Source organism: Corvus kubaryi, unplaced genomic scaffold (genome assembly GCF_017639235.1).
Source record: "Corvus kubaryi isolate FWS band 111438036 unplaced genomic scaffold, C.kubaryi_AGA036_p1.0 37187, whole genome shotgun sequence".
NCBI classification, from domain to species: domain Eukaryota; kingdom Metazoa; phylum Chordata; class Aves; order Passeriformes; family Corvidae; genus Corvus; species Corvus kubaryi.
In genome coordinates this window covers 1,201,988-1,228,800 of record NW_024581053.1, presented here as the reverse complement: position 1 = coordinate 1,228,800, position 26,813 = coordinate 1,201,988, and the positions used below count along the sequence as shown (strand labels likewise).

Here is a 26,813-nt window from a genome sequence, read left to right as displayed (position 1 = left end):
GCCACCACTTCCTCACAGAGGGAGGTGGTTCCTCCCAGGGACTGCCCAGAGGAAGGGCCAGCTCGGGGCAGTTGGCACAGAGGGGCCGGGGGTGCCCAAGGACAGGGACAGCCCAAGCCTGGCAGCCACAGCATCCCTTGGGAAGCACAGCAATCCATGAGACAGGGAAGGTGGGTAGTGATGTCCAGCACAGGGCACCTCCCGGCACTTCCACCCAGCCTGGGCAGAGATTTCAGCAGGAAAACCCAGCACAAGCCTGGAGAAATCAGCAGAAAGGGTAAAATCTGCCAGGTTTAGTAACCAGGAACCTTGTGCATGTTGTGCACCCAGAGCTGCAGGACCCTGAGCTCAGCTGGTCAGAGCCAAAACCATCCAGGCTGTGCTTCAATCCCTGTGGGAGCCATTCACTGAGGAGCTGGACTGGCTGGTCCTGGTGGGTCCCTTCCAACTCGGAATATGCTGGGATTCCGGGAAGAGTTTCAGACATTGCTCAGTGACTAAGCCACAAGGGCCCCACACCAGATCCTGCTCCTTCCCTGGAAGGGTGTTTAGAGGACTGCCAGGACCTTCAGCTTCTCTTCACCAGAGCTGAGCAGAGTCAACCCCTGGGCCCCAGGTGGGACTGGCCATGGGCCGCTGCTCCTCCAGATCACCTGTGACCTTCACCACCCTCCCTCACCAGCATCCTCCATCCTCTCTGATCCCTGTGGGAGACACACAGCATCTCCTTCCACCCCTGGGACATTCCAGGCGCTGGGTGCCCTCCACTCCACCCCTGGGACATTCCAGGCACTGGGTGCCCTCCAGCCTCTCCAGCAGCTCCCATCCACCAGGATCCTCAGGCCCCTCTCCCACCTCTGACTCCACAGCACGGCATCCCCAGCACCACCAGAGCCAAGCCCAGGGCTCTCCTTCACCAAAAACGCCTCTTCTTGTTTTTCTGCTCCCCAGCAAGAAATAAAACATTTTTCTTGCTTTTCACACTCTAATTTGCCCACGGTCTCTCTCCTGCAGCTCAAAGCAAGGCCAGCCCTGAGGAGGTTCCTTCGCTTTTATTTTGTTCCTCCAATAAATTCTGCAGAAAGGTTTTCTATTTACCCCCCAGAGCTGGCCAGGGCCTCATCCAGGGTGTAATTCCGGGATGGTCAAACCCTCACAGCTCCTCCTTGCTGACTTCATAGCCCTCAGCTCCTCATCCCTTACGCAGGGGGGAACAACACGTCAGAAATGATTACTCACCTTCTCTGGAGCAACCTCGTGTGAAGTCAGCACAGACAAATAAAGCTTTAAATAATTTAAGAATGAACAAAATTCAGCAAGGTCTCAGCCTAAAAAGCTGTGAGTGGTGTGTGTTATCTTGGTGCATGGAAAGGGTAAAAGAGGAGGGGAAAGCAAAGAAACTGGGAAATAGAAGTGAAAAATGAGGAAGGTGAAGGTTCCAGCCCAGCCAAGAGCACGATGAAAGGATTCACTGACTTGTGAGGATCAGCCCTGCCACAAACAACAGCCTGGGCCTGACACAGGACAGCAATAATGAAACTGTCACTTGTAGCTTGGGGGGGATGCAGCAACATCTCTGCTCTGGTTTTGAAAGGCAGGAGGGGGCAGCTCTGGGCTGTGGGCACTGTGCTCTGCTCTCCCTGCACCCCTCGTGTCACCACAGCCACCAAACACTCCCCACTCCGGCAGCACGGGGCACGATGGGGAGAGCAGCTCCTCAGAGCCAGCAGGGGAAAGGAGGGACAGCCCCTGGGGAGGGCACTGGGGGGGTCCCTGGGGGTCCCCAGCAGCAGCACCTGGGCTGGGGCACAGCAAAGCCACCAACACCCACCCAGGGCACCCTGGACATTCCTGGCGGCAGCACAAACCCTTTGGATGAAAGGGAGACTTTTGAGGTGCAAAACGCCCGAAATTCTCCCAGGAACGCCAGGTCCCTCTGCCAAAGCCCACGAGAGCCACAGGAAGGGGCCTGGGAGCCAGAGGGAATCACTGGGGATGGGATGGGACTCACTGGGACTCAGCACAGCTGCCCCCAGCAGAGCCCCCAGCCCCGACCCCTGCCCTGCACACCCCAATCTTTGCTAATGAGCCAGAAAAATTATGAAGTCGTTGTTTAAAGGCTTCCCCACCCCAAAGAGCAGCGCTGAGGGGCTGGGATTAGAGCTGTGAGTGACACGGGAACTGATTGCTGGTAATTGCAGGAGAGGTGAGCTCTGGGCACACAGTGACCTGCTTGGCCACAGGGGCTCCTCTGGCCACGCGCTGTCACCGTGCCAAGCATGAGGCCGCGCTTCCAGGAACCAGGAATGTGGGTCACACTTCAGGGCCCGCTTCCCAGAGCGGGCAAGAAGAAAAGGACACAGGAACCTTGGGCAGAACTGCCCGAACCAAGCCCTGAGGTGATGCTACAGTGTGGAGGTGGCATCACTCCGGTGCGTGAGGGCATGGCAAAGGGACTCCTCTGGGATTTGGCAGCAGGTAGGACCCTGTCTGCCACTCTTTGTTGACTTGTAGGGAAAAAGAAAAGCAGGAAGGTTTGAAAGAACTGACAGACAAAAAAGGGATCAGAGTCTGACAGCCCCCAATTCCTTCATCCACAAGAGGGTTTGGCAGGGATTCAGTCACAGCTCACAGACACAGCTACGAGGCAGAAAGGTCAAAACGACATTCAAAAATTATTTCTGCTCGTTGCTGCTCTGCCCTCACCACGTCAGCCCCAATCCCTTCACAGCCCCCTGACCAAGGCTCAGCTCTTTATGGCCAGCACAGTATCTGAGCCAGGGTTAAACTGATAACAACATCTCTGTGCCGTGTGTGACAATGCAGCACAGAGCACACCCCTGGCCTGGGGGCCCGAGCATCGAGGCAGGGCTGCCTGATTGCACAAAGGAGCCTCTCCTCTGCTGAACAAAGCCTTCTCCGCTCCCAGCTCACTCAGGGACAGCTGGCAGCACGCACGACTGCCCTGCTGAGTCCTTACACGGGTCAGACCTGACATGACCTGTTTGGGGTCTTGGGACATCTTCCTATTCCAGCAAAATGTCTGGGAAGACCGACCAGGTTGGAGGCTACCTGTGACTCTGTAAAGCCTCCAGCAGCACCAGCAGTTCCCTCTTACCCAGAGAGAGTCCTGGGTGGGACACCCTACCAGGGGCCCTGGTGGATCACAGAGAGAGAAGTCCGTGGTTAACAGGTCACCTACCAGCCCATCTGCTGGACACAGCGTCCCTGCTTAGCCCGTGGAGACACCTTTCCAGTGCGTGGTAGATCCTGTCCTCCGTGCACGTGGTGTGCTGCATTTTAATTCATCTCCTGAATTAAAGAGGAAAGAAGGAGGAGAGTCAATAAAGGATTGCCCTTGACGGCTCCAATGTCCACTGGTGATGGTCACAAACCCACCCCAAGTGGCCAGGGAAGGCTCCAGAACTGTCCCCTTGCTGCCACACAGCCGACACGAAGGAAAGGTCCACGTGCCCCTGTGGCAATGGTGGGAAACACCGAGGGGACGTGAGCCCAGCGAGGACATTGTGAAATTGTGATTGCAGCTCTGTCACATCCCACCTCTCCTCCAGGGCCCAGGGTGCAACCTGAACCTTGGCTGGCAGAGCCCGGGCAGGGGAGGAAGGGTTTATCCCACCCAACCCGTATCCATCTGCCTGGGACAGCAGGAACATTAGAGCTGCTTCCCAGGGTCACTGCTCCGCTGTTCCTGATCTGAGCAATCAGAGGTGACCAGGTGGACATTCCCTCCTCCCCTGCAGTCCTGGGGCAGCTGTCCCCCTGTCCCAAAGCACAGGCATGGGTCCATCCCACAGACTCTTTGCCTCTCGTTTAGAAGCAACACAAATGCACAAAAACAATCCAGGAAGAAGCAATAAAAGCTGCCAATGGTACAAAACCACCTGCGAGGCAGCCTTTGCTTTCACCCTGCACAGCACCTCTGCCACACACCCACATAATTCCCAAAGCCACCCCAGAATGCTCAGTTCTCTGCTCACTTGGCCAACATTTGGTGCCAGCACCCAGCAGCGGCTGTGCCCATCACAGCCCCACCCACCCACAGCAGGAGCCGCTGTGACCCCGCCAGAGGCTCCACAGCCCTCCCTGCCCTGGCACTCAGCACAGCCACCTCCACCCACCCTGCATTGCCAGCAACTCCCCCAGAAGGGCTCAGGAGCGCTGTGCCTGCCTGCGGGAGCTCCCTGAGAACACAGGGAGCCACCTCCAGCCCTGCCCCTGCGCTGGATCCACCAGCAGCTCCCTGGAGGTGACAGCAAACACGCCCTGAGCACCACTGACCTGCCCGGTGCACGCGCTCCCCTTCACCCCAGAGAGGCTCATGGGCTCCTCCTCTCGTGTGCCCCTGCCAAAGCCTGGAATTGGGCTCTGCACCAGGACTTTCATCTGAGGAACGCGAGGAACGTTCTGGAGCCGCGCGAAGGAGCGGGGAAATCGCAGCCCAGCACCTCAGTCGTGCTTGTGGCAGGAGAAAGGGGTGAGTAAGAGCCCAGAGTGACTCACAGGCACCTTTGCAACACTCAGCTCAAAAAACAGCTCGGTTTCGGCACAGCTTGGTCCTCAGAGGGGAACGGGCTCCTCACCCCACACCAAGCCCACCATCCCTTCCCCCGTGTCTCAGCACACAACAGGCAGGGAGTTTAAAATAAAATACACCCAAGATATCACCATAACTTTCAGACCACAAAACGTGCTCTTTGGGTGGTTTTTTCCTGCTGTGCCATGGACCACACGTGAACCTAAACCTCCTCTCCCAGGGCAGTGCTTATGGAAGCATTTTCCGTGGGAAAGGCCTCTCTTTGTCCACCACAGCCGAGCAGAAACCCTGCAACCTTTCCTGCTGCGTCTTCCCCCAGCTGTCCCCTGTCCTTGCCACCCACGCTGAGCACGATGACAGGGCAGGGGACAGTTCTGGAGAACATAATCTGACCTTCAGGAGCCCTTGTTAAGCATCTCGAGAACACCAAGGAAAACAAGTGCTGAGGTCAAGGGTTTGGAAAATGCTGTGTTTTTTATGAGGGTGCTGAGCACCTTCACGTGACATCGCCCCAGTGGTGGCACAGCTCTCTCCACAGAGCAGGGACAACAGCTGGTTTTAAGAGCCCCATGTCCTGAGAGAAACCCAAAGCCTCAAGGTTTTGTCCCATTTTCAACAGATGCCCAACAATTCCCAATGTCAGGGCTCGGGGCAAGGTTGAACCCATCCCCTCTGAAGTTGTGAGTGCCCAAAAGGGCAATTTACAATAATTAATTTATAATCATTTTCCAAAAAAGCACTGATTAAAGTGAGCGAGAAAAGGCCCAGCACACCAAAGCTCAGCTTGGGAAGTATCCTAAGATCATTTGTGCAACTGTCCTTGCACGGGTGCCAGATCCCTGGGGAATTTCCATCCAAGATTGCTTAGTTAAACCTCATTCATCTCTGTGGGTCACAGTCACAAAGGTGATCAGACGAATTAAATATTTCTGTTAATTAACACCAAACTGGTAAACATTTACCCCTTGGTGGGAAGTGGGAACTTGCTGATCACTGGTTTTACATTTTCCCTTGTTGTGCTTGAGGCAAAAAGTTTGTGTAAAAAAAAAAAAGTTTTTAAATAGTATGAAAAAAAGTTACCAACAAAAACACGTCTTTTTCTGCTGAGCTGGGAAGGCACCGGAGGTCACGGGAAGCCCTTGGGGTACCACAGCTCCCTGACGGGGACTTTCCACTCCGCTGGGACCCACTGGGGTTCCCCCAGCTGCCCTCAGTGCCCTGGAACCCTTCCCTCCCAGGGCTTTTCTCCTGCTCAGGATCTGCTCCACGCCCAGGAGCAGAAGGTCCCTCAGCAGCCAAGGTGACATCAGCAGCTCTGACACGCCTGGGACAGGGCTCAGAGCTGCCTTTCCAGCAAGGAAAGGCCCTGTGCTTGTATTGAGGTGCACCTGAGTCCCATCCTCAACACTCAAAGGACTTCTCGGAGCTCCTTCTGCAGTGCTGGAGCCCAGGACAGCCCCCGGGAGGTTGGAACAGAGGGAAGGGCTCCAAGATCAAGTCCAAAGTGGGTGTTCCGAAATCAAGGGGTGAAGAGGCTCAGACCCCCCCTCCCAGGACACCTCCCACCCCCCCTGGAGCAAATCCCGGGAGCCTGGGGGGCTCCACCACGATGCCCTGGGGAGGGACCACCCCAGGCAGCAAACGCTCCAAAATCCACTCCTCCAGGTGAGCAAACCCAGGCAGATCTGAAACAAGCTGAGATTTCCCCTCCCAGGACAGCAAATCCCAGCAACATCTCCCTGAGATGCCGGGGGCAGGAAAGGACCTGGCAAAGACCTTTCCAGGGGGGATCCTGCAGCGGGGAAGCAGCCACCGCTCCACCGGTGCTGGGGGAAGCCCCCAGGTACCCTCGGGGATGGGACAACGCCCTTTCCTGCCCTGATTGTTCTGAGGCTGAGCATTCTGGGCAGGAAACAGCAGAGGAAAAACAAGGCCCTTGGCCCTCAGGAGCAGCTCTGAACGCGCTGCCCAGGTTTGGGGACAGCGGCAGCGGGTGGAGGGACAGAGATGCCTCAACTGGGTTGGTGCCAGGACGTGGCTCAGCACCTGGATCGATGCTGCTGGAGGGCTTTGGGCACTGGGGGGATCAGAACGAGAGGCCTGATGAGGCTGAAGGAAACAGGAGCTTGGGCTGATGCTGCACCAGAAGGAAAATCCCTAAATTTGGTTTAAAGCAAAGGGATCCTACCCAGAGCTCTTTTCAAGGCGAGATCCTCACACGAGCTCCCCAGCAGGGTCATCACCTCCTTCGAGCTCCACCTCAGCTTCCTGCCTCCTCCAGTTCATCCTCCAAAGGGGCAGCACAGGAGCTTTGGGAGATGCATCCTTGCTGCAGAGGAAGAGCTGGATTCAGAGCTGTGCCAGGCAGTGGAGCAGCACACGCCTGGTACCTGCTCCTCCAGTGAAACCACGTTTTTCTTAGATTACAGAGGAAAATCTTGGGTTTCAACTCTTTGCTTGCAAGATTTTACTGCCTCCCCTGCACCTCCACCTCATACAGGAACCAAAGATAGAAACCCGGAGCGAGGGAGGGAGCAGCTGGAGGAAGCCTTTGTAGAACACGGGGCAGTGCGGGGAGAAAGCTGCGATTTTCAAGAAAATCTTCAGCCTCGGGGTGTTTATCAGCCGAGTGAGAGCTCTGCACAGAGCGGGAGATGAGGGCGATAAGGTGCTCGCTCAAACCACACCAAGGCAGGGTATCAGATGATCCAGGAGCAGCTGGTTTGACAAACATCCTCCCGGGGTGCCTGCAGAGGAGGCTGTGCCATGCCAACCCCCGGCACCGCACGGCTCCTTATAGGGCCGGGTTCCTGTCCCGCTGAGCGGGGGCAGAGGCTGCTGTGACGCTGCGGATAAGGACGCACCGAGCCATAGCAGGGACCGGGAGGGACAGCCTCTCCTTGGGCTGCAAACCCTCACCCCCAGGGAGTCCCCACACCCTGAGCCAACAGGGAGGAGGCAGCAGAGAAGGAACGCAGAGAGTCACTCCCAAAACCCAGACCAAGCCCTGAATCCTGACCACGGACAAACTGACCGAAAGCAGCCCCTGACGAGGCCACAGAGGGGAACACAAGGGAAATCCACGGATGTGTCACCGCTCCCACCTCTGCAGATCCACCTGCACCCACCTCACCTAGCCAAGCAGCGTTGGCTTGCTGGGAGCATCACTCCTGCTCCCAGGTGGTGACAGACACCCAAGAGCAAGGACTAGGACAGAAAAGACCTTGTCCCAAGGTCTGATTTCTTCGGGAGTCAATCAGAGCAGTGCCTGGACACCCCATGGGACTTCCCCTTTGCTTGTCCATAAAGTGAGGAGCCAAATGACTTGGACAGCTCTGAAAGGAAGATTTTCACAGCAATTGGTCCCCAACTCTGGGACAGCTTGACATGCACATGTAGAAAGCTGTGATGGAATAGATGAGCAACAAGGCGAGATATGAACCTTATGAATCATATATATGATATAAATATATATATCAACCTTAAAATTGCTCTGGGATTGGCACATAATGCAGGATTCTGAGCAAACTGCCGTGCTTGGAAGGGAAATGGGAAAGAGAGGTTTAGGCACTGATTTCATCTCACAGCAGAAGCTAAAAGTCCTGGCACAAGAAGAAAATCTGCTTCTGGAAGAACAAGAGCACCTGTGCCTGTGGGATAACGGTGCTGAGGGGCAGGAATGACACAGGACATCCCACTGCTCACAGGAGGAACCTAAATCCTCATTTATGAGTGGGAAATGGCGTTTTGGGAAGAGGAGAGGTACCAGCCTGGCAGCTCCCAGAGAGAAAGAACAGGACCAAGCCCTGCCCCAGCAGCCCTTCTGAGCTGCAAAGCCTCATTTACACCAAAAATGCGAGAATTGAGCGATCTCAAAGAGCCACAAGTGCAGAGCTCCCTCAGAGGCAGAGATCCCTCCCTGTTCTCGCTGGCTCTGAGAACTGGGCTGGAGGAGAGGCTCCCAGCACGGGGCAGGGAAAGCACCCAACGTGCAAGAGCAGTTTCGGAGTCCTGTGAGTGTCAAACAGCTCTTCCAGAACGTGACTCAACAGGGGCCAAGCAGCACCCAGGTTTTACACCCAGAGTTGGATTCCTGCTCCCCCAGGTGCCAGCTGGGCATGCACAGTGCCCAACCCCTGGGGCTGGGGCTGTCCTTGGCAGCAGTGCAGGAAGGGGGGCAGAGTGCAGCCCGAGGAACTGAAAGGTGAGCTGTGATTCATCCAAACTGCCACCAGCTACAGTCACACAGCTCTGTGAGCCACGGACCTGGGGCTGCTCAGCCCCTGTGGGGGATACCCACCATGGGCACTGTGCCCTGCCTGTCCTTCTCCACCAAATGCAACATCCCCAACATCCCCCAGCTCGTGGCAGAGCTGCAGTGGAGGAGCCCAGCCACAGATCTAAGCCCTGAGATGCTGCTTTGCACAAAGAAGCCCAAATTAGCTCACAGTTCCCATTCCCAGAAGCAGATGGCTCTGTGGGAAGGCACAACGGTGGCCACGGTCAGTCCACGGCCAGGGCACGGCCAGATCCCTGTCAGACAGCAGGGAAGTGAAGCCTGACCTAACAACTGCACGTCTGGGTGGTCAGTTCTGTGCTGCTCCGGCTGTCGAGCTGACCACGGCCACAGAGCACCGAGATGTGGCAGAAAGAAAGATCTGCAGTCAGACGGGGAAGGTCTCCAGCTTAGGAAGGAGCTTAAAAACACTCTGCAAGCGAAGGATGGAGCATCATCCAAGCAAAGGGGAAAATAACATCCAGGAGAGGCAGAAATAAGGGAAGTGCTCTGCCGTCTGCCTGAAATGAGCGGCCTCTGGTCATCAGCTGTGTCCAATCCTTTGTCTTCACCAGCAAACCCAGCCCTGAGGGATCAAACCCCAGCTAAAACCTGGAGGTGGGGACAGCTGTGTGCCCTGCGTGCCAGGCAGAGGCAAGATCCCAAATCCAGACACAGCCTCTCCCCAGACCAGGCAGGACTGGTTTTTCTTGCTCAGGGTCCCTCCGGTTCTTCGCTCGCAGGGGAGGGCGAGCCCAGCGAGATCTGAGGCAGCAAGACCCGGGGAGGGGACGGAGAGAGGGACAAAACAACCGCACGTGTGACACCGGCATCGCTCAGCATCGCGTAACCCCGAGCAACGCCACCCAAAACCGCCCAAATCCCCCGCCCTGAGCACAGCCAGGGGAGGGGTGGCCCTGGTGTGGGACCGCCCTGAGCTGCGACCCCTCTGCGGAGCCGCAGCCGGGACAGGCTCCGGGGCTCAGCAGCGAACCCGCGGTGGGAGGGCAGCGGAGCCCGCCGCGGCAGCGCTCTGCTCGCCAACCACGAGTGGTTTTATCGCCCCAGCCCCTCCCGGCACAGCCTGGCCCCGCTCAGCCGGCCCCGAGCAGCGCCGGCTCCGGGATCAGAGCAGGAAACCCGCAGGAGGCTCAGAAAAGCCTAAGACGAGTCAGCCCCACTCTAAGCCCTCCATCCAAGCCCTGGTGTCACTGCAAAGGGGAGTTATTTAATGGGATTTCCCAAGTCCCAGCCCCAAGATTACCTGCATTAGCAGCCGGAGCTTAAGGCTGGGCTCGGGAGGTGAAGGCTCTGTGAATGCCAAAAAAATAAACCCAAGACGTGCAAGCAAACATCAACAGCTCCAAAGTGTAACCGCCTTTGTTTGGGAGATTTGGAGATAAAGGCTCCACTGAAAGAAAAAAATGCAACATGTCAGGAGCAGGGTCCCAGCACTGCCCACCTCAGCTGTCCTTCGCTCAGGGATCTGCTCTCCCCGAGCTGATAAGTCACAGAGATGTTGCTGTAGCGTCAGCAGCAGCACTCGCAGCACTCCCAGGGTGAAACGAGCCCGTGGGGGCTCCCAGCATCACGGACCAGCTGCCAAGGGGCCACCTTTGCCACGTCCCTCCTGCAGGTCAGCACAGGAGGCAGCCTCAGGAGCAGCCTTGATGATAATGGAGATGCTTGACCTGAAATTTAGGATTAAGTTGTCCCCAGGGTTCAACCAAAGCAGCAAACTGAATCACAGGAGGAGCAAAACCAGGGCTGCAAGAGACTCAGCAAAAAGAACAAAATAACAGAAACTGCTCTGAGGTGAGGGAATTCCTCAGTGGATGGAGAGGATTCCAACAAGATGCATCTGCCCAGAGGGTGCACAAGGAGAGACCTGGAGAGAGGGGGTTTCAAGGACTCAGAACAAAACCTTGCAACTCATCATTTCAAAACAGCATTTGCCGTCACCTGACTGTGATTCAAAAAGCAAAAATCAAGCCAGAAAAAAATGAAACTTCTCATTCCTGATCAAAGGAGACGTTTTGCTCCTCACACTAGTTTGGATTCCCACGGCAAAGAGCAAGCCCCCAGCTGGCCAGCTCTCCCTGGGACCAGTGGTACCCGCGTGGGAAGCTGCCCCCAAGGATGCTCCTGTGCTGGTTTGCCCTCCTGCAGCATCCCTGAGACAGCCAAAGCCCCAGACTCTGACTGTGCTCCTGTGTCTCCAGGACTCCCCAGTCACTACCACTCCTTTCTGCTCCCTATGGGAACACTGGGGGCTTCCTGGGATCGGGAACAAGGCTTTAACCCCGTGTAAGGGCAGGTGAAACACCTGGGTCAGAGGGGGGACCTTCCCAGCAATTCCCCTGCACACGAGGCAGAACTTCTGCCCCAGGCAGTGCCCAGCCCTGAGCAGAGACCAGAGAGGGCTGGAGTGTCCTCCCGGGGGATATTCCAGAGCTGCCTGGACACCATCCTGTGCCCTGAGCTCTGGGATGGCCCTTCTGGAGCTGGGCCCCTGGGATCCCTTCCAGCCTGGCCCATCCTGGGATTCTGTGATCCCGAGGGCACCCTAAACGCTGAGCATTTCCCCCTCAGAGCTGCTGTAAAATCCAGTCACCACAATTATCCTGTGCTTTTCTCAGCTTCTCCACCTTTTCTATTTTAACCTGCAGCACTCACAGCTCAGGTCACACCTGGGTTCAGCTGCACACTCGGGGATGTTTCTGTGCCTGGACTGTCTTTCTTTAATATTTAATTTTCTAAAAGTAGAAACAGCACAGGTTGAGCCAGGTGAGATCACTCTGCCAGCACAGAGGGAGGCTCGGGACAGATCCCGACTTCCCACCTCAGCACTCCCGGGCTGGCAGCAACTTATTCCCCTTCTCACTTACCTCCGGGGAGACCTCAAGTTATTTCCGTGCTTTTAAACTCCAAAATGTTCACTCCAAATAGCTGCGGGGTTATTTGCCGGAGTTCAGGCTGGCGGCTCCCAGCCGCAGCTCCCGGCAGGGATCAAAAGACGCCGCGAGCTGATGGGGGGTCCCCTCCCGGGAAGCCCAGCTCCCTCCGGGAATATCCCGCACTCTCCAAATTAACAGAGGAGGTATAAAGACCCGGCTAATTAAGCGGCCTGGCCCCTGTGCCTTTCGGCGCAGCCAATTAGCGGCAGCTCGCCTGTGCCGGCGGTGGGTCCGTGGCAGAGGAGCAGCCGCTGCTGCTCGGGGAGGGCACCTCTCACGGGGGTGAAGTGCAAAGTGCTTCTGGTCACAGCTCTGTGACATCTCGCAGATACCTCAGCTCTCCTCCCCCAGCTCTGCGCCTGCAAAACTCCTTCCAGGAACTGCGGCAGCTCTGTCTCCGCACACCCTGACGGGCGGTGTTCGAGCTCCTCGTGTGCGAGGCACTTTGGTGTCATAAACGCCTAAAACCGAAATTAGGGACTTGCCCGCGGTTGGCTGGGCTCGTGCAGCAGCCTGGTGTTCTCCCAGCTTGGGGGGTATCCTAAAGCTCCCTGTTTCACAGACTCTGTTGGGGATTTTCCCTTCCCCAGCTCGAGCTGTAACCCAGCAGCACCAGGAGCATCCCCAGGGTGTCCCAGGGGGTGACAAAGCCCCAACACTCGTCACCCTCCCAGACTGCTCAGCCCCCAGGCAAACCCAACACAAGCTGGTGGTGTCCAGTGCTTCCAGCCACGAGTCCACAATCAAAGCCCAGAGTTTGGTGAGACCTCTCCGTGCCTCAGTTTCCCCTCCAACAGGAGGGGCAGAGGCTCCTGCTCAGCACAGTCCCTCAGGTAAAGCTGAACCAGAATTTTCTTCCATCCTCTCACTTTTATCTCCTCCTGTAACCTTCCCAACCCCATTTATAAACCTGGCATGCAAAGCTGGCAGAGCAGGACATGCTGAAAAGCATTTTTATAACAGATAAAAACATCCCAATACTTCACTGAGGTTATTTCTAACCCACAAGAACCACTTGCCTTAACCAAGACATCCTGCCACGGGCACCCAACACAGGACCCAGCCACCCGTCCTCAAACTTTCTGGGCAGCAAAACAATGACACACAGCCAGAAGTGCCCATGCAGCAGCAAATTGCAGAAATAAAGCTGCACACGAGAAAACCACGTGTTCCCAGCAGCAGTGCAAGCAGGGGAGCTGTGGATTTGGCCACTGGGACCAGAACTGCATTGGAAGTGCGTTTTTTTTTTTTTTAAACCCCAAATTTCTAAGAAACAAAATACAGAACTGCCTTGTCCAGACTCTTGCTGCTGCAGCGAGCACTCAGCTCAGTAAATCTAATTAATGAGCCAGGAAAAGTGTCACTCGTTTGCTAACTACTGCACCCAGGGCTGCCAAACAGACAGATAAAGGATTTAGCTGGGGCCTATTCCAGCCAAAGGAGCTGGGAACCTGGCAGGGAGAGCAGGAGATTAGAGGGGGCTGAAAAGAAAAAGAGAGGAGGGGGAAAGAAAAAAAAATCCCACTAGATTAGCACTTTGCAAATGCAAGCATGTAAATCAGCTTAGGTCTGATATAATGCCACCCTTGTGAGCATCTGGGCACAGCAGCGCACAGGGCCCGGCTGAGCGCGGCTTTATTTGGGCTAGGGACTCTCACGCCAGCAGCTCCCTCACAAAAACAGCAGTTTTGTTTTTACCAGCTTTGGAAGTTTGCACAGGAAGCCAATTAGGGGAGACCTGGGAACAGAGGAAGATTCATAATTGCAATTAAGGCTTCAAAGTGCTTATCCCAAGCGCGGCGGTTACAGCTCGAGCTGGGGAAGGGAAAAAATCCCCAACAAACTCTTTGAAACACAGGGCTTTAGGATACCCCCCCCAAGCTGGAGGAGCTCCTCACCCCCAGAGCAAGGCATCACCTGGCAGAGAAGGACCCGGCTCTGAGGGGCCCACGCCAGACCAGTCCCACCAGTCCCCACTGGCACCCAGCCCACGGTGCCTTGGCAGGGCTGCTCGGGGCTGCAGGAGGCAGGGACAGCTCTGAGCGCATTCACCCCCTGCCTTTGGCTTGGGAAGGGGGTTCAGTCCTGTGTACAAGGCCAGAATGGCTTTGCCTGCTGGGACCCAAGAGATCTGGGGTTAAGTCTGCATCAAAGGATCCAGCATTTGTCCCTGGGTGCTACAGACCATGAGCCCCCATCCCATCCCAATGAAGGCATCCTCTTACAAGTTCAGCAGTTCCAGCAGCAACCTGGACACAAGAAGCGGTGTCCAGGCAGTGCAAGAACTGTGTGACACCGTGGCAGAGCTGCTCTGCCTGTGTGGGACCAAACGTGCTCCAAGCAGCCCGACACAAACACTGGGGAGATGCGGCCCTGCAGCAGCACTGCCACGGCCTCCGCTGCCACACAGGATGGAGGGGGCACTTGTGGCTTTGCCTTGACTTCCAGACCCCTCAGTTCCAGGTGAGGCATCCCCAGGGAGGTGCTCTCCATGCTGAACCTCTCAGACACGAAGCTGCAGAATCTGAGAGCCTCAGAGGCTGAGCCACAGCTTCTCACACCAGAAACCCCAAAGCAAAGCCTGAAAATACTCCAAAACCCCCCAAATCAAACATGTCCATCCCCTGGGCTTGGCCATTTCAGCTGAGTGGAGCAGAGCAGCCGCTGATCTGAATCATGGCCCTCTGCATGCTGGGGGATGTCAGTGACACCCACAGGACTGGCCAGAGGCTCCTGACCAGGGCCACCAACCCCTCACCTCTGGGGATTGTATGGGTGTGGATATTCCATGGTTTGGTATCCAGTCCTCCTGCAGGAAAGCTCAAGCAGGAAAAGCCCAATTCCCAGGAACACCAGCTCTGCACTGGGACACCTGGCAGCCCAGACTGTCATTTATGGATTGTCCCCCCTTCCCATCCCTCCTCAGCAGAATTGGGGTGGCAGCCTCTGCTCTGGACCCAGCCATGGGCCTGCTGCTCCACTGTGCCCTTGGCAGGAGAAAGGGATGGGAAAAGCTGAGAGGAGAAAAGGAAACTCACCCAAGGTGTCAGGGCCACCCCCTGAGATGTGGGGAGAGCACAGAGGGGCTGCAGCAGCTCTTGTGCCACCCAGGACGGCTCCAGTCCGTCCGTCCCCGCTGCCAACCCTCACAGACACTTCCCTGTGGTGGCACCTCCTCTCCTCACACACTCCCAGCTTTCCCTCCAGCCCCTCCCAGCATCTCCCTCTCTGAACAGCTGGAGAACAGCTGGAAGCAGAGCTGGGGGGTTTGGGCTGCTCCCCTCACTGGGGATGCTCCTTCTTCCTTCCCCCAGACCCCAAAGCCCTGGCAGCTGCAGCAGGAGCCCTGTGCCCAGCCCAGCCCAGAGGGGAGGTGCTGCTGTGGGACCCCAGAGCCCACGGGGACGAGGTGACCCCCCCCTCATCCATCTCCATCCACAGCATGTCCAAACTGCTCCTCCTCTCCCCCCTCAGCTGCCCTGGGAGTTGTTCCCAGGCTCGGGGTCTGTGGTGTGACCTTGGGAAGTCCTTTGTGTCTCTGGAAATGCACTGGCTCTGGGTGCTTTTGCATAAGCTGCTTTCCCTGGGATGTTTTGCCCTAGTGCTGAGCACGTAGGGCTCGGTAATCAAATGAGGTCAAAGAAAATTCCAGCCAAAACCCTGGCGGCCTCGGTCCCACCCCGGCAGCTCCCAGGGACCAGCCAGGAGCATCCCCACGAGCACAGCTCGGGTTTGAGCGAGGGCTCTCCCTCTCTGGCAGCGCAGGAGAATCATCACAAAGCGGGAATAATCCTGTGGAAATCGGCAGCATTCCACAACACCTAAAACAACCCGTGGGCGAGCAAGGACATGGGATGGCGGTTCCCAAGGGTGGAAGGATGGGAGAAGGCACCTCCCCGGAGCGAGGCCTGCAGCCCCCCATCCATCCCCTGGCTCTCCTGGTATTCCAACACTTCCCGGCTGAGGAGGGAGTCCCAGGCCCGGAGCCGAATCCATCCCCACACAAATCCCCTCCCGAGGCCGTGGCTCTGCCCAGGGACAGGTTTCCAAGAGCAACCCACACTTCCGCAATTTCAGAGATCTTCTTACTCCACCTTCTGTGTGCTGTGCCAAAAGGAGAAGTGCTCGGAGCCGGGGGGAAGTTGTGGCACCCTTTCCTATTCTGAGGAGGATTTCAGGCTCCTGCCACATCCGAGGGACACGCACGGCGCCGGCCACGCTGCGCAACGGGGCTGGGGCTGCCCAGGGCCCTGCTTTGGGGTGAGCAGTTCCAGGAACCCCAACAGTCATGAGCAAGAAAATACAGAAATAAAGCCCACACACAGATGATCTGGTCAGAAATAACCAGGCTGTCCCTGGTGCTTGCTGGGCTGTCAGACACCCCAGCAGGGCTGGGCGAGGAGAGACACCTGAGGGCAGCTCCAGGGCCAACCAAAGACTCTGTGCCCCCTAAATGATGGCACACGTGGGGTAAGCTGGGCTCAGGCAATCCTGGGGCCCCCTCTCTTCTTGTCTGAGGGGTCAGTTCCCCTTCAGGCAGCACCGTCTGGTGCTGAGGAACAGCAGAGCCAGAGGAGCCAAGAGATCCACTCCTCCCTGTGTGTTCATGGAGCTGGGTCTTCCCACCTGGATGCTGCAAGAACAGCTCCATCCTGACCAACTGCTGCCAAAAACTGAAGGGAAGGCTCTTCCCACCATCCATCGCCAGGGTTTGCTCCATCTGCTCAGCATGAGGGCTGTTTTCCAGTCTGGATGAGACCCAAGCATCACTCCTTTCCTTGCAGCCCTAAAAGCCTGGATTTCTGCTGCCACGATGGAAATCTCATCCCCATTTAGAGGGAAAGATCTCCTGCCTCCCTTCTCCAAGGGGGCTTGACAAGCCCCATCACCAGAAGCTTTCTCTAGCACAGCTCAAGAGTGGCTCAGGCCTTATCACATTCACTTCTTACAAGTCCTTCTGTAGCTCATCACCAGAGAGACACCTCAAGGTATTTTTAGAGGGAATATCCATGAGCACCGGAATTACAGGTGCATTAATTAGCAGGGAGAGCATCCCAACAGTCACAAGGTCAGAACACAACATCCAGAATTCACACCTCGTTGGGAGTCACTGAGGGAACAACACACAGGAGCTGCCATCTCTGAGGGCTTCCATCCCCCCAGCAAATGAGGAAAATTGATTTTCTCAGAGGGACCAAGTCCTCAAGGACAGCACAACTCACTGGGGGCTCTACAGGCAGGTGGAGAAGGAAACTCAAGGCCCTCGTCCACCCTGATGGTTTGGGGGGAAAAAGAAACAAGGGATGGTGAACATTTGCTCTTCTGGGATAAACCACAAAGAGAATTTGGCTGCATTTGGTGCCAGTGGCCACTGATTCTCCTCAACCGACAATGCAGCCTCAGCCTTTCAGATGGGGTAACTTGAATCGGAGGGCTGGAGCTGCCTGTGTGAAAGGCTTGGTAAGATCAGAGAGGTTTAAGCTGGTTGCTCACACAGATGGGCAGATTCACCTTCTGAGCCATTCCGGTCTTCCCTCAGGCAGCTCATACCCTGGCCCCACCCTGAGCAGCCTCTCCTCTCCCCCTGGGTACAAATCACTGCCAAGGAAGCGTCCAGCAGCTGGGACAGGCCTTCCCACACTTCCCACTGCACCCACGGCAACAGCGAGCTGCGAGCCCAGAGCAATGGCCCAAGAGAAGGCATCACTCGGGTTCCACCACTGCTGAGCAGGACAACCCCACCAGAGGAGTGGAATAAGCAGGAAAACCCAGTTCCCCTCCAAAAACTCCCCAAAGTGCAGCTGCTGAGAGAGGAGAAAACCACTGGGGGACTAAAGTCCACGCTCAACACCAGCTAAAGGAAACTGCCATTGCTGGCCTACGAGATACTGATCTTGACAAGGATTTGGTTGAGTTAAATTGTCCAGAGCTGGCTGTGGAGGGCTGTGCTCCACAAGGAGCTTGTTCATAGAATCGTGGAATGGTTTGGGTTGGAAGGGACCTTGTCCAGCCCTGAAACCTTTGTGAGCTTCTGCCCAGCCAACACCACACAAGGCAAAGCAGCCCACACTCCTGGTGTCTTGTTCCTTCCCACTGTGCCAGTAAGGCCAGAAACTTCAGGATTATCATCCCGAGCCCCGAAAAATGATGGAGTCCAAGCCACAAAGTAAAATGAAAAAAAATAAATCATGCAGTGCTTTGGAGCACCCCATGAGCTTTTTGCTCTGCTGTAGAGCTCCGTGGTCACTCTGGGTCTATCCAGGGACAGGAGTCATTGCCTCCAACTTTACCTATGCAAAACTGAGGTGATTAAACAAATTAACATCTCCAGACACAGAGCACCTGCTGTGGAGGGCAGCTCACCCCACCCAGCTGGAACCCCTCTTCAGGGCAGCCTAAGTTGAATTTTTTAGGCCTCTTTCAGGCCATCCTTAAGCAAGACAACTCCCATCCTTGTTCTCCTGAGCTGCTTCCCACGTGCACAACAGGAATAATCCCACTTCCTTCCTTCCCCAGCAGTTGCACAACCAAATGTTTCAAAGCCTGTAAGAAGCTCAGATAATGCAATAATGGGAACATGGAAATTGCAGGCAGAGCTTAGCTTTTAATTCTTTCATGCCCAAGTTCAATTCTTACCAAACAAAACAGAACCCAACATTTTTACAGGTCATTTTGTCTGCTGAAGACCCCCGGGATTCCTTGCTAGAGTTCCACCTCTGGGAAGCCAGATGTAAAATCTGTGTGCCAGAGGCTGGAATGAGCAGCTCTCCATAAACCACCAGGCCAAGAAGGTCCAACGATCGCCACTTTAAAACCTCTGCTCCAAGTTATTCCCATCTTTGAAGGTGAAGTGGGCACTTTAAACCTTCTTAAGGTCAGTTTTGGGGGACTATTTCACTGATGAACTACATTAGAGCACTGATAATGCAGAAAACACAAATTAGAGAAAATAAAGGCATCGTTATTTAGTTATTGGAGCATGGGAAGGCTGGGAACAAACACCAGGGACACCAACAGCCTGGGACGTGTGGGACAGGGCAGCACAGGTCTCATTTCCACACCAAGGTTGCATTGGCTCTTCAGCCAGGAGCAAAATCCCCATCAACTCTTGCAGGACCAGGCACAAAACCTCACCCGAGGTTATTCTGGGATCAACCGCCTTGTGCCTCTGACCAAGCACCTCCCACCCTTCCTGGAGGGAGATTCATCTCTCACCCACCCCACCAAGGCTCCTTCAGGAGCAGCTCCAGGACACTCAACAGTTGTGTTCAAGCAGGAGTTGGAGCGATGCAGAGGAACGGAGAGGCCACCCAGGACATCACCAACCCCACCCCACCCCTGCCCACTCACGGGGCTCTGTGAGTTTGGCAAAACTCAGCCAGGGTAAGAGCAGCCTGTCTTTTCCTCCTCAAAAACCCCAAGGCCAACAGAAATGACACCGATCTGGTGTGAGTAAGAGCAGCCCAGTTTTACGCGCTTGGTTTTCAGAGAGGAAATGCTCTTTCTGTTCCTGGCAGCAATTCTGAAAACCCCTGGCCACATGATGCAAGAGTTAATTTTAGCCTCTACCAGTCATTGTCACCACAGCAAGGCTGAAGTTCCACCCAACATCACAGGCAATTCCAGGCTCCACGTGAGATCCCAAGAGGGTTTAGGCTGGGGACAGCCGTGGTGTGGTCTCAGCCTGGGAGGAGCTGGGTGTCACCAGCGGGATGCAGTGGAAATGCCAGGGCTGCTCCTTAGGGAAGGTGGAAGCTCGGCACAGGAGTTCCTGTGTGTCACAGGAGAGAGGGGGGAAAAAATAAAAAATTCAGCAAGTGCATAATTTAGAGAGGAAAAAAAGGTGTTTCCCAAAGTCCAGCAGCCACCCCAGCCGTTCCTGCTGAGAAGGAAGTGAAGGACACCACAGCGTCCAGGGATTCCTCCCAATACCCCCAGGGACAGGACGCAAGGGGACATCCCTGCTGTGTGGGTTCATGGCCGCTCACCTGGGGTGAAGGTGGTAAAACCCCAGGTGTTTCCATGCTCGGCAGGAAACCCTCCCAAAGCCTGTGGGACACCTGGGATCGGGGTCCATGCCCACACGGAGCAGGTGCTGAGCTCCCTCCCATGAACTCCTGGCAGCTGAAGATGCTCCAAGGAAGTGTCTGGATCAGGAGGGAGCTCAGCACGGACCTGGGTCCCGCATTTCCTACAGCAGCTGCTGGCACGTGGGGCTTCCTTGGCCGTGGTCCCTGGGGAAAATCCCTTTTCAGTGTGCCAGGTCACGTGTGGGTGGCACGGTCACATTCAGGACAGCATCAAACGCGAGGGAAACACCAATACTGCGATACCAGGAAAACTTCTCATCACCCATTCTGTGTTCCACTGAGCCAGCGCTTCTCTGTGCCTCCCCAAACCCTTCCCGAGACTTCCTGCCCCCAAATGTCATGTGGCTCCTTACTCTGCTACCCTGGCTCACAGGGAGGGTTGTTTGGGGTTTGGGTTTTGTTGGGGTTTTTCTGTTGCAAAAACATCTCCCGGCCTGAACAGGGTCAGGGACCATCCCAGCAAGGTGGCACAGAGCACAAGGGTCCCTCCCAGAGGGGACCCCAATCCCTGCCCCACTGCCCTCCCCCTGCAGCTCCCTGGTGATGAGGGAGGGGAGAGCTGATCCTAATTCCTTCTGGCTATTTGGAAAAACAAGTTTACACGTGAGATTTCAATTGGCTCTGCCTCTGCTTAACTCCTCCAGCTGTGAAACAAAGTGAGAGACAAAGCCCTACAAACGAGCAGCGTGACCATTTCTGAGGACTTTTTGTGAGCTCCAATGCCAAACCCACTAAACAGATTAACTTCCCGCATAAACAAGCAAGTAAATCTTTCCCCCAAGGCCCTGTCTATCCAAAGGAAGCTTTAGAAGTTGCTTCCTGCCATTGTGGAGGCCCTGCTGGGAACTCAGGAGCCTTTTCAGTCCCTGGCTTGGTTGCCCAAACCCTTCAGTTTAGTCCCAGCACCGCTGGCTGCGACACCACAAAGGACAGATGATGGCAGGGACGTTTTTGGCTGGTCCCCATTGCCCTCAGGCCAAGGGCAATCGGGGCTGGGATTCCCAAATCTGACAGGAGGGTGTGAGCCCCACTCTGCGTGGTACAACCACAGAATCCCCATCACAGTGAGGGGAAGGAAGGAAGTCTCCAAATGGGGAGACAGCCCAAGGAGAGGGGCTGTATCTGAAGGTGACACCAAGAACAACCCAGCTCTGAAGAGCCTCTGGCCAGGCTGGCACAGCCCTGACCTCAGAGCAAGTCCCACATCCCCCAGGCAGGCACCCATCACAGGAGCAGGGAGTGCAGCACATGAACTTGCAGCCCCCAGGTCCTCCCAGGATGGGCTGGAGCATCCCAGCACAGGAGCCTTTATCCCAAAAGGAGCAGTCCTTCATCCCAGCCACACTCCTGGGAGCTGAGCTGACAGTGACTGTAAAAACTCAAATTCCAGAGGCTGTTCCCTTCATCCTAAAACATCCCCTCATGGTGATGCTCTGGTTGGAGCCCACATGGAGCAGGGGATGCTGTTTAACACTCGCTATCCTCCATCACTTCTAAACCCAGCAGCGGGATCTGGCAGCTCAGGGCCACGGGGTTCCCAGGCTCTGGGTGTTCTCTGTGCCATAAAAGTGGATTTGCAACCGTTCCTCCTCACCCTGGAGCTCCCTAAGGGATTAGCACACCCTGGCATCGAGACCAGATCGACCTATGGACAATTTCCATTTAATGAGCAGCCCTCTGGGAACACTGACCTCGCTGGCTTTGATTGCAACCCAGCTAATTGATCCAGGGAAGCCTCAGGCAGGATTCTCACAGCTGGATGAGGAGCAGCAGGGATCTCTCCCGGGCTGGAATTCCCTGAGTCCCACTGCAAAGCCTCCACACCTGAGAGATGCTGTGACTCCCCCGGGCAGCTGCACACTCGGTGTGTGCCCATTTACGAGCTCTATCAACACAAAGACACCGAGAATGAAGAACCATTTGTGGAGTTTCACATGTACAGACTGCCAGAAACAATGAGAAAAGGGAAATGCCACCTGAAAGGATGGGAGCTTGTTTGCCGAGAAGCCTCTGGGCTGGGGGTTTAAATAGCCACAGAGCGATGGGGGAAGCAGCTGAAAGGGGAAGCGTTTCATCCTAATTTGAGACAACAAAGAATGGGCCTTTGTGGAAGGGATGGAAAACACTTCTGCAGGCTCAGGGCAGCGGCGCCTCTCCCAAAGCGTGCACGCAGCAGCCGTGCCCCGTCCCCGCAGCGCTGCGCTGGAACGGGCACACACGGGAGCGAAAACCTCCCGAAGCGGCCCGCAAACCTTCCGACGCAGGATACAACCATGAAAAATTCCCTCCCCCGGCAGCTGCTTGGGGCAGTCACAAGATCGGGGCGAAGCCGAGCTCTTCCTGCTCAGACAAAGCAGCGTCGGGCAGCCGCGAGCGGCGTGACCGGGAACGGTGCCCCGTGTCCTCCGTGCCCATGACATGGGCTGCTCATGCCAGCCCTGCTCGCTTCTGCTTCAGCCCACCCCAAAATAAACACCGGCAGCGTTTTGGGAGCACCCAAGCTGCTCTCAGCCCAAGCACTGGGGGGATTTTGAGCAATGAAAGAGAGCATTTGAGGGGAAGCCAAGGCCCAGCCGCGTCTCTTACAAACACAAACAGTGCCCCTGCGGCACCCAGAGTCATTGATAATTGTCAGTGATGATTGTCACTGGTGATTGTCACAGCGCCACGGCACCACCCCAGCCAGCCAGGGAGCGCTTTCCTACTCCCCTTTTAACTCAGCCAGCGGCTCACGCTCGCATCTGCTGGCTGAAAACACGCGCGGAGCTTTTCCCTGCCCGGCACAGGTGGGGAGGCAGCCCCGGAGCCGTGCCCGGGCACCCCGAGGGCTCCAGCCCCGTTCCGGGAAGGGGCAGCCCAGGTGGGAGCGCTGAGCCACAGCTGCCCCGGCAGGTCCGGCCTCCAGGCTCGGCTTTACCAGCCGGAGGCTGAACCTGGGCGAGCTTTCAGCCCCTGCAGGTTCAACACAGCGAGGGGAACACGGCTGAGGTGGAACTCCAAACTCCAAACCCCCCGCGCTGCTCCCACCCAAACCACGCTCCCGGAGCATCGCTCTGCTCCGGCTCCACAACCCAGCTCCCTTCCAGCCGCACATCTGCCATCCCGGCCGAGCACTCCCGCTGCGCCAGCCGCCAGGGAGCCCATCAGCCGCAAGCTGAAGTTGCTTTATTTTATTTTTTTTTCCAGTGGCAGAGCTTGAAATCAGAGATGAACAAGTCTGAAGGAGCTCCTGCCTGGCCTCTCATGTATTCCAGATGCACATGCTCCAATCGCCGCTTGCCAAACAGGATACGAGGCGCAAGGAAATAAAGCATTTTATCTCCAAGCTTTTCCAAGAGGGTATTAGAAACAATGAGGAGGAAATACAAAATTAACACTAGAGAAGAGCAATTGGCAGTGCCCTTGCGAGGCTGTTCTTCATGACAAGGCTGCCTATTCAGTGGCTTTCATTAGGAAAATCACATCGCAGAGCCATTCCCAACAGTGTCCCTATTTCCTAATTAGGCTTCGCCAAAGAGCTGCATCTCTCAGTTCCCGCCCGGCGCACAATCACAACAATTAACATTTCATTTCACCCGGCCGCCGAAAACACCGCAATTAAAGCATCTGAGGAGTCACACGGGCGCGTCAGCAGGGAGACAAGTTCTCACGTCGTGCTAATTGGCGGCCAAAGACCGATCAGAAGGACGGGAACGGCGGGGTTTGGTCTCCGTGCTGGGAAAGGCGCTCGGGGGCTGCGGCCGCTCCCCGGGCTCCCACCCAGGAGGCCGCGGACGGGGCTCGGTGCCAGCAGGGAGCACTGGTGACAGGTCCTGTCCGCCCCTCCGGGCTGCGGCACAGGGAGCTGCTCTCTGGGTCCCCGGGAATATCACTGGATCACACCCCCGTCACCAAACAGCCCGGACCCAACACCAGGTGGGCGCAGAGGTCACCTGGAGCCCCCGGTGACGGCTTTCGATGGGTAGGACCCTGTCCTCACACCCGACATGAGAGACAGGGCAAGGATGGGGGGTCCTGAGGCTCTGAGGAAAGCGGAAGGAAGTCTTGGAGAGAGGAGGAAAAGAGCTGCAGCCGCGGAGCCCGGATTGCATCCTCCAAGGAAGGACATTTCCAGCCCGAACCAGCAGTGCAGAGAGCTGCAATGAGGGAGACCTGCCGGGCGGCAGTGCAATGCCCACGGAGTTGGGGGACAGAGCTTGCATAACAACCTCATCCTCCCACCTGGAAGTTCAAACCGCTGCTGGGAGCAGAGCTCAGACACAAAAGGAGCTTCTCACTGCTCGAAACCACCTGGGGGACTCACCTGAGCACTTTCCCCTGACACCCTCAGGCACAACCTTCCACTTGCAGGATAATAATGCAAAAATGGGCAGCCCCGCCGTGCTCAGCGTGCACCCCGAAAAGAGAAGTTGAAACTCCTCCAGGGTGAGCTGCAACATGGCAAGGTCCCCATGCCACGCTGGGGTGTCCCTGGTCCCCAGCAGAGCCAGAGCGCTGAAGTTGGCATCCCTCAGCCCTGGGGCTGCTGCAGCACGGGCAGCTCGCCCTGCCAGCGCTCATCCCGCTGGAGCAGCCGCTGCTCCTCTCTGCCAGCACCTCCCACTGCACTCAGTTCTTCTTTCTTAGTGCAAAATCCACATCTTCATTTCCACATTCAGCAAAAAGGCACGCGGGGCCAGTTTTGGTTGGTTTCTGTCCCGGCTGGATGCCCTGATCTCCATGGGGAGGAGGGAAAAGGCAGCGGCACCATCCTACAGCCCCAGAGATGTGGGGCTGCCCCTCACCCAACCAACGCACACCAGAACTCCCCTTTCTCCCTCTGTATAAGCACCCCCAACACTTCTCATCCCCTTTCCTCTGCCCTGAGCAGGCTGCAGAACTGCCGGCAGCAGGACAGGGGTGGCCACACAGAGCCAGGGAGAGCAGAGCACTGAGCTCCCCCCACTTCAATTCAGCAGGACCACACCGCGAGGCTGCAGCTGCCCTCGGACCGCGCTCACATCCCCGCTGCGCAGCTGCTTCCTTCAGAAACCCGTGGAGCATCCCCAGCATCACCCGAGCCCTCCGGCCTCACGCAGTCACCGTGACTGAGGGATGGAACCGCTGCCACCACCACAGCCGGGCTCTGTTATCTTCTCACCTTTCTGCATTTGAGCTCTAATCTGAGCAGCACCCAGAGCTCCAAACCACTTTGCAACCAGGTTTCGGAAACACTTTGCAACTCCATCCGAGTTCGTGCTTTGAACAAGAGAAAAAAGCCCGAACACAAAACCAGACCTTTCTGACACCCAGGAAAATTAAAGCCTCGACATCCTGCATACCCCTGGATTTTACACCAAACCAAGATTTAGAAAATTGATCTAAATGGGAAAACGAAATAAATTGCAGCTGTTCAGCATCAGGGCAAGCAGCAGGAGCAGCACCAGCCTGCAGCTGCCCGAGCAGTTTCGCTGCAGCGGGAGCAGCACAGCCCCGAAACCAGCCCTTAGCAAAGCTAACGGCGCTGGGTGACAGCAACCAGATTGTCACAAACATGACAACAAAGGGCTGAAAGCTCTTTTCTCCCGCTTTCGTTAGCGATTTGAATCAGCAGAGCCTTTTCCTCCCTCAGGGCTCTCACCTCCAAAGCAGCTCAACATCCTCTGGGAGGCCGGTGCGGGAGGGAGCGTGGCCCGAGGCCAGGCTGGGCACTGACTGGGTGACGCTGGCGACACGGGGAGGCCACAGAAGCACCTGATGGAAGATGCTCCTTGGCAGGCCCGACGATCAGCACGGGCTGCTGCAAGAGGCAGCGCGGGGACAGCTCGGGGCTGGTGCGTGTCCAGCCCCCGGTGCTTGGAGGGGTGACGCTGCTGAGCTTGTCACATCCCAAACCACATCCTGTTGCCAAAGCAGAGCCTTCCCTGGGTCTGCACCTCAGCTCCCTCGGGCTGCGGAGACCCAGCTGAGGGAGCAACAGGCGACTTGTGACCTTTGGGTCCCTTCGGGGCAGGGCTGCTGCTGCAGTGACCCGCGTGAGTCACTGCCACGCTGCCGGCAGCCCTGCCAAAACTCCAGACGGGGACTGGAGAGCCCCCGGGACTTCCCGGGGACCCCGCCACGGCAGGGTGGTCCCCTGGGGCGGGCACAGCCCCACACCTGGCCCCGAGCAGCAGCTCCGTGGGGCCGCGCGGAGGAAAACAAACACAGAGTCCCGAAATGAGTCACAACAGCCGGGCCGTCCCCGCCCGCGGGGTGACACCGGGTCCTCCTGGCCAGGCACGGACCGCCCTGGGCTGCAAGGGCACCCCGAGGGAGACGCGGTGCGGGGGCCCCTTCCAAAGGTGCGAGGGAAACCCCCGCCCCCGGGTAGTGACACCCCGCTGGTGGGCTTAAGAGGAAGCCCCCAGCTACGTGGGACCCCCGCATTACACCGGTTTCTGTCCCCCTCCTTGTTACCCCATTTACAGCGAGCCCCCCGCGAAGGACACAGCCCCCTCCGGGCACGGCGGTGCCCTGGGCACCAACGCCCCAACCCACGGCTTACACGGACACCCCGGGAAGACAAGGGAACCCCCGCTCTTCCTCCACGTGCACGGGGTGCACGGAGCCCCCCGCCCCGGTTACCCCGGGCTCAGTGCCCGCACGGTCCCCCCCCGCCCCGGTCACAGTGTGTGCACGGCCCCCCTCCCCTGCCGCACGGTCCTCCCGGCTCTCTCACCTGCGGGGCGGCTGCCGCCGGGGCTCCGTGCCCATCCTCGGCCGGCCCCGCCGGGCTGTCGCCGGGCTGGGCTGCGCTCCGCGGCGGGCGGCACCGGCGGCACCGGGCGGGCGGGGCTGGCGGCGGGTCCGCCCCGCACATGTGCGCGGACCGCGCGGCCGGGGAGGGGGGCCGGGCACACACTGTGCCCGGGGCGGGGGGGGACCGTGCGGGCACTGAGCCCGGGGTAACCGGG

General features: G+C 57.0%; 1 protein-coding gene across 9 annotated transcripts in view; it reads right to left on the bottom strand.

The window, feature by feature from the left end:
* Positions 1–26,661, bottom strand: part of PIK3R5 (phosphoinositide-3-kinase regulatory subunit 5) — a 46,553-nt gene extending 19,892 nt beyond the window's left edge. For 2 of the 9 annotated variants that reach the window (XM_042022102.1, XM_042022111.1), the window contains exons 1-2: positions 26,579–26,661; positions 3,203–3,312 (exon numbers count right to left, since the gene is read on the bottom strand). In XM_042022102.1, coding sequence (XP_041878036.1) covers positions 3,203–3,299 — 97 coding nt within the window. In that variant the 5' untranslated portion in view covers positions 3,300–3,312; positions 26,579–26,661. Of the gene's footprint in view, positions 1–3,202; positions 3,313–4,299; positions 4,672–6,743; positions 6,885–10,095; positions 10,252–11,719; positions 12,022–14,826; positions 14,895–24,181; positions 24,430–25,498; positions 25,785–26,578 lie in introns of those variants that run through there. The other 7 variants (XM_042022105.1, XM_042022103.1, XM_042022104.1 and 4 more) reach the window with 7 other exon arrangements.
* Positions 26,662–26,813: the final 152 nt, after the last annotated feature.